Source organism: Nicotiana tomentosiformis, chromosome 2 (genome assembly GCF_000390325.3).
Source record: "Nicotiana tomentosiformis chromosome 2, ASM39032v3, whole genome shotgun sequence".
NCBI lineage: Eukaryota > Viridiplantae > Streptophyta > Magnoliopsida > Solanales > Solanaceae > Nicotiana > Nicotiana tomentosiformis.
In genome coordinates, this window is record NC_090813.1 from 130,142,127 (window position 1) to 130,157,150 (window position 15,024).

Here is a 15,024-nt window from a genome sequence, read left to right on the forward strand (position 1 = left end):
TCTTAAAGTGAGCTTGAATGGAATGTGGGCCCACTTCAAGTGGTGACTAACCACTTAAATCTTCAAAATTTGACATCTTGCAAGACCTTTTAAGAGTCATATTATTGTTAAGGGGGTGGCTGCCACATTTTGGACCCTTAAGCCTTATCCCCAAAGTCTTAATTAATTACCCACTAATCTTTAATTAACTAGTTAATCTACCATTAATCAATAATTAACCAATTCTATATATGATTAAGAATTATCCCAAATTACTTAAAATATTGCTCATTTTAGCATACCTTATACACCTCACTATCATGGCCATGTGATACCTTGTATGGTACTAGTCCATAAATATCGAATATTTTTAGCTCGGGCCATATTTTATCCCAAAATGTCAAACTTCGACGAAATTTATTTTTTTAAATTTGCTTACCCTCTCACCTTTACGAATTTACTTATGCCTTGTTTGAAATAGCATAATACTTGTAAGTTCAAAATAACCTCATTCCCGAGCTTGCGTCGATTAACTTTACGATGAAACCTTAACGTCCGAAAATGCGGGATGTAACATCTCATTGCCGAACTTTCACCAATTCACTTATGGCATTCTTTCATGTACGAAAATATGGGATGTAACAACGAGCATCTCAAAGGAGTCTATGGAATGCTCAGGCAAACGCGAATACCACGTCAGGGCTCCCTTCGTAAGAGTCTCCCCGAATTTCTTCAGCAAAAACTGACTCAATTCTCGTGGGGAGCTAAATCGTTTCCCGTCACCTCCATTGTATAGGTGGTGATATGCTCCTGAGGATCTGAAGTCCCATCATACTTCGGCACATCCAGCATTTTAAACCTCTTCGGGATCAATTTTGGTGTCGCGCTTGGTTTGTACGGTAATTGAGTGTACTTCTTTGAGTCCGACCCATTATGCACCACTGGTGCGCCCGGAATTTGACCCATTCAGGCGTTTACTTCCCTCATAAACTGCATGAGTTCTACTTTAAGGGGATCATTCTCGTTGTTGTAACCGGATCTGCTCTCCCCACCCCATCGAAGCTGACCTCACCCCTCGGGGTGTTGTTGTCGACCCTCTACGTTGTTTGATTTGCGGGAGCACCCGGAGGAACTGGACCTCGTCCATTCGCGTTGTTTGAAACACCCGACAACGCCTACTTCAGCTCCGCCATGACCTTATCCTGTCGTGTGAGATAGCCTATAATGGCCTCTTGTTGCTCCTGCAAGATCCTTACTGCTTCGATAATGTGCTCTTCTTCAACATCATCAAGAGTCGCCTCTCGAACATGTCGAGGATACCGTCCTCCGTGGACCGACGTGGCCTCATTCCCCTCGTTGCAGGTATCACTAATTGAATCCTCGTGCTGAGGCTGATTTCCTTGAACCTCAACGTTGTGTGCGAGTTAGTAATAGATGCAAGGATCAACTCAATTACACAACTGTCTAAGCCCCACGGTGGGCGCCAAACTGTTTGCCTGTAAAATGGGACATTTGAATATATACGTGGTTTATAGACAAGTGAATTAATGTGATCCCAAAATAATAATTTAATTAGATAAAAATATAATACTTAGCCTTGAAATGGAGATAAAACAGCAGAAATCGTAATTCATAGAGCAGAGCTTCCGGGGATATAGTAACGATATATATGAGCAAGAAGATAGAATTATATTGAGCTTTGAACAGAGTATAGCATATATTTTTCAGAAAGTTTGTGCCATTCACAATGATAATAGAGCTCACTATTTATAGTTGCACCTAGGGAACAAGGTCCTAGGATCAAGTCCCTCTTTAATGATAATTATGAGGGCCATTGAAGAATGTATAACGGCATGCAGTGAATGTCATATTCTTTATAACGGGTCATGTACTTAATGTTGTAGAATATTCTTCATTAAATGCTACCAGGTGACATGTATTTATTTCATCTTTATGAGTATCATTCTCTTCGATTTATTTCACAAAATCATTGCCTCCGAATCCGATTACCTTCTGTCTTCGGCTTTACGTGTCAGTTTCTCGTGCGATCATTTAATAAAAACATATTTAGATACATAACAACTAGAATCCATATAAAAAGGCAATAGATATTCAGAAGAATACGTACGGACAGACGCATATATGAAAGCCTCCAATTGCCTTTACTTCGCTGCAAACCACAAATAATCTTCTTGGATGGGATAGCCAGGCAAATTAAAACAGGCATAATTAGCAGCCTAGTAATGTTACCATGGTAGGCACTAAAAACGATCAAGGACCGTGGTAGAACGATAAGTATTTATTCATTTTTAATTAAAGATATTTAGTTTAAGTTTTAGATATGGAGTCATCTTTGTGGAAGAGTGATTTATCTCGTATGTGAAAATTTTCGGCAGAAATTCAGATTTAATCCGGTTCTAATACAAATAGCGGACAACGAGTAGGAAACAGAATTTAAGAGAGGCACTAGGAACGCAATAACTAAAGATAGATGAGGTTTTACATTCATAACATATGAAATATTTTGCTTCGATCTCTTAGAATTATACAAAGAAAACCGCTAGGATGATGTGTTTCTGGCTGCCAAATCTTCAACATGTCCCCACAAATCTCACCACCCTTATAATATTCTCTATAAACTTAATACTCATGAGATACTTTGGGTTATTCAACTTGTTTTTCACCTAGTCAATCGATTCAATTTGAAAAATACCCTACATCTAGATCATCATATATTAAAATCTCATAGTATTAGACTAGTTTATTTTTGGTTTTTTCTTATTTTTTTGGATCCGTCCACTTCATGTAATCTTGTTCATGATTTGCTACACATATATAATCTTGTATCAGATGCTGTTACCAATGTTCCTTTCTTATAGCTCAACTTGTTTTGTTTTTTCTCCTATAATAATATTATTAATAAAGCTCTGTAGGGCCGGGAAATGTAGAAAGTAGTGGCGTTGTCCTTTTCCAGGTGAAATAGCAATTCATTTTGAATTTTTATATAAATATGAATTTCCAGGTTTTGAAAGGAAATGCAAAGCACCTGAACGGGTGAGTGTCGTGTTATCTTATCATTTCAGGTTCCATGGGCATCAATCATCCACCAGATTTCCTGAATAATTTAACCAAATTATTGAGGCGGCTAAAGTATTCTAATTATCGATTTAGCAATTGCTAACCTCTTTTATATAATGATTTAAATGATGTCACCTATAAAGAAAATTATTAACGAAAGTTATTGAATATCATTCTTCTGATATCATACTTTTTCTTTCACCTCCACTATTTACTTACACTTTCTGTAAGGAAAATGGTCAAAAACACCAATGTATTATGTGAAATTGAATAATTTTTTCATGTATTAAACTTTTGGTCTAATATTATCCTCGTCGAAAAAAAATCGTTTTGACCCTTGACCATAGCGGAATTTCAATCTGAAAGTAATATATTAAATCATGTCAAAAGAGTCCGAATTCAATGCTCTGGTTTGGGACTGTTTTGATTGAGAATCATTTATGTGTGCCAGGACAATTTCACTTTTAATCCCAAGAGACTTCATTTGTTCCAACGTTTGACACCCCAGATTTGGAACTCATTTTTTAAAAAGCATTTCCAAAATATTTGCCTCGCACCTTTGGCATCAGGATAAATTGTATCTATTTTATAGGGTATTTGCATCTATACCTAGTATTGGGGTTACCATTGAATTTATATCCACTTTACACAAAAAATTACAAGTCTATCCACTTTTCGGATAACTTACATACATGTTTGAAGTAGCAAAAAATTATGTCTTAAGTTTGAACATCAAAATCTTTTGCCTGAAGTATGACTTTATCAAAGGAAAACTTCAGATATTTTTGCCTGAAGTTTGGCCTGACTTGGAAAGGCAATCAAGCAAATTTCAGTTCATAGTGCAAACTTCAGAGTTCAGACTAATTAGCAAAACTCTCGCGTCAATTCTCAACAAGGCCGAACCATTGGAAGCTTATTTAATACAACAAGTCTGAAATTTGAACTTCGGAATTTTTTTCTTGAAGTGTGCCCTTATCAAAGCAAAACTTCAAATATTTTCGCCTGAAGTTTGGCCTGACTTGCAAAGACAATCGGGAAAACTTCAATTCATAGTACAAACTTTAGACAAATTAGTCTGAAATTCTTTAATTTGTAGTGCAAACTTTAGACAAAATCAACTTGTTATATTTGAACTTCAGATAAGTTTTTCTAAAGTCTGGCCTGATAGTTGCAAACTTTAGACTCGTATCTTTAAAGACATTCAATAATTGAGTCCCAGATGCTTCTTCGAGTTTCACGCTCTCGGACAATGTTTAATCACGTTTCCAACAAGGAGTACAGGTCCAAGAATTTCAGTCAAATAATTTTGAATTAACAAACCTGAAACTGCAGGAGCAAAATCTTCGAAAATTAACTCGAGACTCAAATAGTTTTAATGTAGTTTCCTACTTTGTACTTCTAGTTCAAATCTTCAAATCAATGTTGATATACGTTCATTCAACTCCATATTCAAATACCTAGAGTCCGAGATGATTTCAAGATTAGATCTTCAACATCTCAATTAATGATTTGATTTTTCAAATTTCTGTAATGGTGATTTTAACTCAAAACTCATACCTAGTACTAAATAATTGTGTACTTCATATCCAATCAATAATACTTACATAGAGTCTCGTGTATTTGAGAGAGAAAAGAGGAAGAGGAGGAGGAGGAGGAAGAAATGAGCACATAGCTTGCAGGAGGAAGAAGAGGAGGCAATTGGTTTGAAGTTGTCAAAATTAGTATATAGGTTAAATAATTTTTAAAATATGGGTATAAATAATGGGTGCGACCAAATAGGGTGTCTCGTCCAATCTTTACTATTTTATATCAGCCCATCTTTTTTGTAAGTTTGTTTCAAAAAGGATACTTCTTTATATTGAAAAATAATATATCTTTAAATTTCTTATTTTTACCTTTAAATTATCTTTTTTATAGCCATAATGCTTAAAACCGCAAACTCTAAATTTTTTAAATTTTTTTTATATCCAATCAAATAATGTCACATAAATTGAAACATACGGAATATGATGTTAGATCACTATTGAACTCATTTTATCGGGAAATTGATGGTGCCATCTCACCAAAAGGATTGAACATGGAGGATATAGTTTTGAATTTTCAACCTAGTTAACAACTAATATATCATTTTACTTGATATATGTTGTTTATCTCATCCTCTTTAAAATAGAACAATCCAGGCAAATAAAAGATTTGTCCAATATATGCAAAAGAAATAATAATAATTAGAAGGTTTTTGTTAATGTGCACATTTTTGTAGATTCGCCTTCGGAAACCTTGTTACGACTTATCCATTCTCTAAATGATAAAGTTTAATTGACTCTTCGATACTTTCACTCATGCACTAGCTAAATTGTATGTTCCAAGGTTTAAGTCTTTTAATAAGACTAGGCCAAGCAAATGAATATATAATTATTAGTTCCTCCGGCAGTCTGCAGATATTTAGATAACATAACTTACATCCCATAGAGGCTAATGAAAAATAGACATCGTCTTATTTCAAGGATAGATTCTACAAATACAATGACATGTAGACTTTTGACAGTGCGTGAGCGTTCATCCATAACGCGTTTAGCCCGATTCATTAATATATTTTTAACATTCACAAAGAAATGATAGATGTTGTACTACTCTTATCTACTAAGTTAAAATCTTAAGTAGTAAATCACTATAGCTAGAGTGGGATTAATGGAGTGGCGAGCAGAGGTTGGGCTTTTCCCAAGGTAATACCAAATTTTTCCTCCATGTCCAAATCTTTAGGTGCAATTCCACCTTGTAGCTTCCAGTTTAACGTATTTAGCAATGAACCTAGTGCTACTGGAATCATCCTGATAGCTAAAGGCAATCCAGGGCAAATTCTCCGACCAGCACCAAATGGTATGAGCTCAAAATCCTGACCTCGAACATCTATTTCTGACTCCCAGAACCTCTCTGGCTTAAAGACCAAAGGATTTTCCCATAGGCCAGAGTCGCGCCCAATTGCCCACACATTCACTAGAACTTGCGAGTCTTTTGGGACAATATAACCACAAAGCTCAACATCTTCCTCCACTTTGCGCGGAATTAGGAAAGGAAGCGCCGGGTGTATTCGTAAGGTTTCTTTCACGATGCATCGCAAGTAAGGTAGCTGTGCAATATCAGCTTCATCTACTAGTTTACCTCTGCCAATCATTTGTGCAAGTTCTTCTTGGGCTTTCTCCAAAATATGTGGATTCTGGAGTAGTTCTGCCATTGCCCACTCCAATGTATTTGATGTTGTATCAGTACCTGCTGCAAACAAGTCCTGTAAAACTTACTATTGTAAGATCCCATGACATAGATAAAACATCACCACTTACTTCATCTATATATATATATATATATATATATATATATATATATACATAAAATTAGATCTAAATTTTCATCAGTAAATTTGTTTATCGTATACATATAGGAAAAATGTTAGTTACTTTATACAATCGCAATAAGGAAAACATTTATAAGTAAAAAATTTATTTGATTTAAGTTTTTAAGTATTAGGAGTTTTCATAGCCAAAATTTTAGTAGATTTCAAAGTGCTAAATATTAGGAAAATAATTAAATTATAATTTTATCTAATGTGAAATCTATTTTTAAGGGGTAAAAAAGGCGAACGACATTTTGCTAAGCGCCTTCGTGCTTTTAATATAGTACTAGTTTAGTGTACGTGCATTGCACGTGTGCCCAGCGTCAAGTAAATATATGTACAAAAATAATATGTTTGACTATAAATGCTTCATCCTGATTTTATATGTTTTTCTTGTACTACATTTTTAATTGTTTTTATTTCAAGGGGGGAAAAATTTAGAAAACAATCTAGAAAATTAGAGTTTTGGAATAAGAAAAATGAATCTAGTCATCTCAAAATATTTAGGGTTATTCTCACCATTTTATTCCCTTCTTTTAAGTCGTCTACTTATTCTGATCTCATAAAAGTTTGTACAACCAAAACTGGCACGAGAACAATATATAAATAAATATCACATATGAGAATAAAGTTACAGACGAACATAAAAAATACTAAGCGGCATGAAGTTTAAATCAATAATTAAAGCTTAGATCATAAATTAATAGGATTATGTTATCATGCCAATAAAAAATTTATACGAACTATGAAATACATGGCACATTAAAAAAATTTAAAAGACTAAAAGAATTCATTCTTCCTAATTTCGTCCCAAAATCCTATGAATACTATATTCATTAGATAAATAAATATCAAATACAAAAATATAATAGAAGAAAATCGAACGTTTCTGTAAAAACCTATCAGAAAGAGAACTAAATAACTTTCAAAAGCCTATCCAATAATTAATAACTAACCATGGAAGATTACGAACAAACAAAATATTGAAATAGCAATACATGTGTAGAAATAATTGAAAGTTTTAAACCAAAAAAAGGAGAAAAAAGAGGTTTCTGAACGTGCAATCAATAGGTAATTTGACTTTAGATTGTAGTCTTACGGGCAGTCAAATATGTATTTATTGTATTTTTTCCAACTTTTTTGTTAAATAAAATTTACTACATTCGAATGTTAAAAATTAAAATTACACCAACATATTTTCGTAAGGAAATCAATTCAAACCATTAGATCTTGATAAATAGTGGATTGAATTTAAATTCAATTTTTCTTTTTTGGCCATGAATTAGAGCCTTATGTAGCTGCTATATATGTATTTCCGACAATAATATCTTCTTAAAAGATTTACCACTTTTTGAATTGTGACTTAATAGAATTTATTTCAGTTATATAAAATTATAAAATAAATGATAAAGAAATAAAAATATTTTTTTTGAACATAATAAATATTGTTCTCATTTAGCTAGCTCAATAAATAAAGATATCATATACCATAAAAGTTTTTTGGATGCCTTATTTGTGATTTACAAATGACTTATATGAAAATTTGAAAATTAAAATTAAATCTTTTGGTCTTCTAAATATTTAGGATGAAAGTTGACATTATACTTCCTAAAAATTAATAGTGACAATATAAAGTTTAAAGAGTAACTAATGTTGAATAGTATTTTACTACAACTAACTTAATTTAAAAAGATAATATAGTGAGACATTGTCGCCTATAAGACTAATAACCGAATGCAATAAAGAAATAAAACAAATGATAACTCATTTATAATATATTTGGTCTTCTACTATTTCATCTTTATTGCTTCAAATTCATATTATTATCAATTTCACTCTTAAATTTATATCATAAATTGACCTTTTAAATTTCTTTCACCATTAATGCTCTTCCTACAAAAATTAATTTATATACCTTAAAGAGTTGTCGATGTGACAAATAAACTTACTTATATAATGAATTTTAAAAAGAAATATTAACTTGAACTCTTTTGCATTAGTTAATTCAAAAACTTAATTATTTATTATCAAATTCTCAACATTAAAGAATATAAATTAACTTTTATTATCAAATTCTTAATATTAGTTCATCCCAATTTTAAAATTTAACTATAATTAGAACTTTGTTCAATAGAATTTTTGATTTCAAATAGTTAAAAATTATTAGTATGTCAATTTTGATTCGTTTTAGTGCTTCCAAAATCATTGTTCATTAGTATGTCAATTTTGAATCATTGTTGTGCTTCCAGAATTGTTGGGCTTTTTACTTCTAGAAAATATTACGCATATATCTAAAGTTCTGAATAATAAGAAAATCATATAGTTTAATATAGTTTTAAAGTTTTAATATTAATAGACGTCAAATAAGGACATTCATATAAGGTCTTAAAGCGTTAATATTAATAGACGTCAAATAAGGACATTCATATAAGGTAAAAAGTTTAATAATTTAAAGTGCTAAATATTAGGATTTGCTTCCTAGTTTAATAAGGAAAGATAATAAACAAATTTTAGTTGATTTTAAAGTCCTAAAATTTATAAAAGCAACTTAAAATTATAAATTTATTCAATGTGAAATCTTTTTTTAAAGGGTAAAAAAACCGAATGATATTTCGCTAAAAGCCTTTGTGCTTTTAATATAATATATATATATATCACCGCTTACTTCATAAAAATAAAAATAAAAAACAAATCTAGCTGGTAAAACGCTCCATCACATACTGTTGTCAATTGGACATACTGAAACGCTGTCACAGCAAAAATGGGACCAATAAGTGTTCATAATGCGTGGCATTATTGCAGAAGCCCTTAACCAAGCTACTTATTGAACATACAACTAAGGAAAAGCTGCATAGTGTTACACTAAATATTTGTCACGGTTAAGATCATCATAGTTCTTTCTCCCCGAGTCTTCAAAAATGTCAATGTGCGTGTGAGATCGTCAAAAGTTATGTATTTTTTGTGGATATGACACAGATGTGACAACATTATTGAAAGATACAAGTAACATAATAATAGTTAGATAATTTTATTGCTGAGAGTTAGTCCATCACAACTTCACACATTTGCACCCGACTATTAGTGGTGTAGCAAGAATTCCGTCAAGGGTATTCAAACTTTAAGCACATGAATAATTTTTTTGTCAATGAATGGTTACGAAATTGTTAATTGTTTAGATCAAACTAGGCAACAAATAGCGAAACAATAAAAAAAAACTTTTGATAGAACTATACTATTATAAATCAAAATTAAAAATAACAAAAAGACAATATTAGAAATTTTACTTATAAAAGTAAGCATACCAAATGAAAGGGAGAGTCAAGAGGATTTGTAGTTTTTGTTGAATAAATTTTTGTGGAACTTGTCTTTTAAATTATAAAATTTACTTAAGAAATAACTTTTAGTTAAAAAATTACTTTTAAAATTAGTTGTTTATTTCTACACAAATTTTAAGTTCTATGAGTTATTTTATTAGAATTTATTTTAGATCGAAAATGAATCAAATAGCCCACACATGGTGGTTTTAGTTTTGGCAAATAAAATAAGCAAAACTTTGAACCCATGAACAAAATGTCACTTTAAAAATCTTGAATCGCTGGACTGCCTCACTTCACTATATTCACTATATTAAAGGTGTTCAAAATATAACTGTATAAAATAAGCGAAGGGTGCGCACTTGACCACCCTCGGCATAGAGTGTCTACGCCACTGCTGACTATACTTTGCACGGAGAAGAACAATTAAATAGTAAAAGAAATGAACAGATAATTATGGATTGAGGAAAATCAGAGTAGGGAAAAAACTAACCAGACACATTTGCTCGATGAGATTCCTGTCAAGCTCTTCAGGGCTATCGTGGCTAATGTTAAGAAGGGCATCTAAAACATCAACATTTGCATGGTTTCTCAGTTTCCTTTCCTTTAGCCGCTCATCAATCAAACCACTCATAAGGTCAAGAATCTTAGTAAAATGATCGGTCATGCGCCGCCTTATACCTTGTGGATCAATTTTCACAAGAAAGGGAAAATAGTCCACCAAATTGGGTTTACCAGCCTCGACCATAATGCTCCACACCAAGTCCTTAAATTCCTTGGCAGAATCAGAAAATGGGTCACTCAAATCTTTAGAGAAAATGGTGTTTGACAGCAAATTCAAGGAAGTTCTAAAAGCTGCTCTGCCAATATCCACTGTTTCACCATTTTTGGCACTCTTGTGACAATGATCAACTAGCTCCTGGATCTTTTTAGTTCGGAGATGCTGATTAGCATCGAGCTTGTTACCTGAGAATACAAGTGATAAAATCAATCCAGTTTCTAGTCAGTCGCTCAATTTGCAAAAAATCAAATAGATTGAGTTATAACTCGTTTATTGGTTTGATTTAATGTGTTAAACTCGAAATGCCCAACAAACTATTGCATCAAAATGAATAAAAAAGGGTAATCCAAGGGGTCAAAATGCAATCGTCTATTTACCTGAGAAGATGTTAGAGTTCATAATCTTGCGAAGTGTTCTCCAGCGAGAGTTGACAGGTAGAAAAACAACAGAGAAATCAGAGTGATTGCGGGCACGTAGCGCGTCTGCGACAGACCTGTTGGCAAAGGCTAAATCTCGCTTTTGCATGACTTCTCTTGCCAACACTGATGAGGAAATGACCACTGTGTTTATTTGGCCTAATTTGAGATTCATAATTGGACCATGAATTTTTGAGAGTTTAGCTAGTGATATGTGGGGTTTGTCACCAAGCAAGTGAAGATTTCCAATAATAGGCAACGGGAATGGACCTGGTGCAAGTCTCTTCTTGTTTTTGCTTCTCCCAAGTGACATCACTCCATACACCAAAATCCATATGAACAACAATCCTAGCAAAATGGTCACGTTCTCCATTTTTCTTTTCTTCCTGTAATTTGGGGCTGCTTAATCTTGCTCTATAATTGAGTCTAGTGAGGTTTTATAGGCGATGGAGTCATAGGAGTGAGCAAGATTTTCATTTTTTTTAATCTTCATAATTTCTACAAGAAAGGTTAAAAAAAAATGGTGTGAATTAAATTATTTGCACAAGTCAACATGCCACCAAATTTTAATTTACTGCAGCTATGTTTTTCAAGTCTAGCATTCTTTAATAGGCTTGCATAGTTGCATGTGTTTTGTCGTTTAGTCTTTAGCTTGGCAGTATACGAGTGCGACGAGAGATTCAGCTCAATCAATGTATGTCGGCTCAACGCAAATTGCATAAGAAATGTATGGTAGTTACAAAACAATTACTACTCCTCCCCTCTAATCAACCTATTTGACTATGCACAAAATTTAAGAAAAGAGAAAAAAATTTTAAATTTGTAGTATAAAATGAGGCACATATATTTTGTATGGTTATAAATCATTACATAAAGGTAAATTATTTCCAAATAAGGAAAGAGGTCATTCTTTTTTGCACGAACTAAAAAGGAAATAGGTTCACATAAATTAAAACGGAGGGAGTATATAATAATATCTCAGTTGCTTAAAGCAGAGGAGCATTCTACTGTGACATAGTATTAAACTAGATGTGGTTAGCTCGTGCTAAAGCACGTTAAAACTGTTCAGTATCTTATACTTCCTCCGTTTCAATTTATGTGAACCTATTTTATTTTTAGTCTGTGCCAAAAAGAATGACCCCTTTCCTTATTTAGAAACAATTTACCTTTATGCAATGATTTATAGCCACACAAAATATATGTGCCTCATTTTACACCACAAGTTTTAAAGTCTTCTCTCTTTTCTTAAACTCCGTGCCTAGTCAAATGAGTTCATATAAATTGAAACGAAGGGAGTACATAATTAGTAGGTATGAAGATAAATCACATTATGTAAGTAAACTTCTTGCAGTAAAAGAGTTCTGGATCTGCAGATACGAACAATAATTCTCATTTCTTAACCTCTTACTTGATCACAAGGACTTTGTAGAAATCATAAGCTTTCAAGGGAAATATTGTTAGCAAAGTCAAGAATTCCAACATGCTTAATTCTAATTTATGTGTGTCTTAGTAAAAGGTTGTGAATAGCATATGATAACGTTATTACTCCCTGAGTTTCAGACTTTCAGTTTATGTGAACATATTTTATTTTTAATCCGTTAAAAAAAATGACATTCCCGACACCCTAAAAATAAAATTTACGCCGTCATTGTAGCAGTGAACAACCAAACAGTACCGTGAACAGTGACTTCATCACTGTTCATCGCGGACAAAGCTGGAGCTTTAGGCTTCAATGGCCGGCGGCCATCCAGCTTTTCCGGCTGGTCTGCCCTCCCCCAGCGTTGCACAACAACTAACTCCAACCCAGCTCCTCTAGATTACTCTAAGATTTTGAAACCAAATTCTTTAAATCCTCCAGCGATGGTTACTCCTGCAGCTTCAATTCAACCCATTCCATTGCGACGAGCAGTGTATTTGAATGGCTAACCAGTGGTTAAATTCACAAAGGCGGAAGTAGATCGAATGAACGTGATTGAAGGCCTCCAATATGCTATCATTGGTAAGCTTTCATATGGATCTCCGGAGATTCACGAGCTTCGCCGAATAATTCCAACTCAATATGGTATCAAAGGTGAGTATAATATCGGATTCATTAGAGATCGTCATGTGTTAATTAGATTAACTCTATGGCAAGACTTCCTCGATTTCACATCGAAGAGTACGTACTACATCAAAGCCAAAGATGGGTACGAATACCAATTGTGTACTCTTATCTACGATGCAAAATTTAAGGCGGGTGAAGAAACTCCGATGGCGATGGCGTGGATTTCTTTTCCTGGACTGCTTCCTACCTTTTTTGTAAAGGAAACTCTGTTTTCTTTGGCTACAGCTGTGGGAAGGCCTGTGTGTCTTGACGCCGCAACTACAAACAAAACTAGGCCGAGTTGCGCAAGAGTAAAAGTTTTTGTCGATTTATTGGCCGAACTACCTAAAAAGGTGCGATTGGATATTGATGATGAAGCCTCTGGTGGTGTTCGAATAGAATGGATGAGAATTCAGTATGACATGCTACCAAAATATTGTAAGGAGTGTAAACTACAAGGACATGATGAAATTAAATGTTGGCGTTTGCACCCCGAGCCTATTGAGAATCGAAGTACCAAGAAAAGGAATGATCTTGCTGAGTTGAACAACTGGAATACTACTGCTGATGAACAAGGAAAAACCAAAAATCACACTACCCCTTTAATGATTCTTACGAGCGAAAAAGTAGCCGGGAACGTAGGTGAACAGTGGAAGGAAGTTCGGGATAATCGGGGAACCAACAAAAATAACAAAACCCAGGTACATGGGCAAACTAGCAATGCAATCGTGCCAGTGAATGTTGGTATACAGTAGGTGCACAATAACGTTGCACTGGTGGAGGTCGAAGAAGATCAGACAAACAAGGTTCAAACAAGGAATAAATTTGCAGTATTAGAGAAGGAACAAAGTGATATAAATGAGAACAACCAACTGGGGGAAACACCAGTCTTCAGTTCTAAAGATGGTCCTACTCCTTCTGGATTCAGTCCATAATCGACTGGGTTCATAGAAGGTTTGGGACTAGCAAATAGGAGCTAAAATAACTCAATGTGACCACTAACCAATCTTGTCATGCGATTCTATCTCAAACATTTAAAGATTCTGGGCAAATTGAGGATCTTGATGAGGTAAACTCTACAAAGGTCTTATGGAGTGATGCAGTTGAGGTTAAGGATGATCAGCTGGGCAAAACAAAGACAACAGAAGACAGGGTGAAGAAGGACAACAAGCCAAGCTCACCTGGCGATAGGCTGGCGATGCCAGGCCTAAAGCCAGGCTCCCCGGGCGTTAGGCTGGCGACGCCAGGACTAAAGCCAGGCTCCCCGGGCGTTAGGCTGGCGACGCCAGCCCTAAAGCTAGGTTCACCTGACGAGGCAGCTACAGTAAACCCCAACCTTAGTGCCACTGGAGAAATTTTGGCCTATGTAGATAGTGTTGCGTCGTATGTCTAAGAGCTACAACTCAAGGAGTATAAATAGGCTGATGAGCGGGCAATTGTTCCAAGAACATATGGGGAAATATAGGAAGTGCCTATGGAATCTGGCACTGATCAAACTATGCAATTACATATTAATATTCCATTTAAGACTCCTCTACAACATTTATATGATTTAGTTACACACAATATGACACCAATTGATGAAGACTTATTGAGACAAAATTCAATGGAGGATGAAGGAGATGATGAATCAACTGCAGAAAACTTCAAACAAGTGGCTAGGAAAGAGGATTTATCACCCACAACTAGTGCTAAATGAGGTAAAAAAAACTAAGAAGAATCAGAGTAAAGATCCACCACAACCTTCAAGAATAATGCCTAGGAGGGCAGCTTCTCTATCTAAATAATGAAGATCAAAACATTAATATGGAACATAAGGTCTGTGAATACACAACAGGCCTTTCCTAGGGTGATCAACATGAATAGGGAGCATAATTTTTGTATAGTTGCATTGATAGAGCCTTTTCAAAAGAATGGACTCATTGATAGATATAAATGGAGGTTGAATATGGAGACTGCTTATGCAAATATTAATGGGCAAATAT

The 15,024-nt window shown here is 34.2% G+C and overlaps 2 protein-coding genes across 2 annotated transcripts; one reads left to right on the forward strand and one right to left on the reverse strand.

The window, feature by feature from the left end:
* Positions 1-5,530: 5,530 nt before the first annotated feature.
* Positions 5,531-11,423, reverse strand: LOC104092522 (geraniol 8-hydroxylase-like). Its single transcript, XM_009598134.4, has 3 exons — positions 10,918-11,423; positions 10,253-10,725; positions 5,531-6,340 (listed from the first exon to the last, which is right to left on the reverse strand). The coding sequence occupies exons 1-3, from the start codon at positions 11,327-11,329 to the stop codon at positions 5,732-5,734; spliced, it is 1,494 nt and encodes a 497-aa protein (XP_009596429.1). The 5' UTR covers positions 11,330-11,423; the 3' UTR covers positions 5,531-5,731.
* Positions 11,424-13,212: 1,789 nt separating this feature from the next.
* Positions 13,213-14,432, forward strand: LOC138905613 (uncharacterized). Its single transcript, XM_070194132.1, has 3 exons — positions 13,213-13,740; positions 13,795-13,966; positions 14,080-14,432. Exons 1-3 carry the CDS (start codon positions 13,213-13,215, stop codon positions 14,430-14,432), a joined length of 1,053 nt encoding a protein of 350 aa, XP_070050233.1.
* The last annotated feature ends 592 nt before the right edge of the window (positions 14,433-15,024 follow it).

Bases quoted from the DNA above. Each gene is read 5' to 3' on its own strand.
- LOC104092522 (XM_009598134.4), bottom strand. From the start codon at position 11,329: ATGGAGAACGTGACCATTTTGCTAGGATTGTTGTTCATATGGATTTTG. The intron at 10,726-10,917 runs GTAAATAGACGA...TTGTATTCTCAG, and splicing joins GAACTCTAACATCTTCTCAG to GTAACAAGCTCGATGCTAAT. The intron at 6,341-10,252 runs GTTAGTTTTTTC...TAAGTTTTACAG, and splicing joins TCATCGAGCAAATGTGTCTG to GACTTGTTTGCAGCAGGTAC.
- LOC138905613 (XM_070194132.1), top strand. From the start codon at position 13,213: ATGGCGTGGATTTCTTTTCCTGGACTGCTTCCTACCTTTTTTGTAAAG. The intron at 13,741-13,794 runs GTACATGGGCAA...GGTATACAGTAG, and splicing joins ACAAAAATAACAAAACCCAG to GTGCACAATAACGTTGCACT. The intron at 13,967-14,079 runs GTCCATAATCGA...AAACATTTAAAG, and splicing joins TCCTACTCCTTCTGGATTCA to ATTCTGGGCAAATTGAGGAT.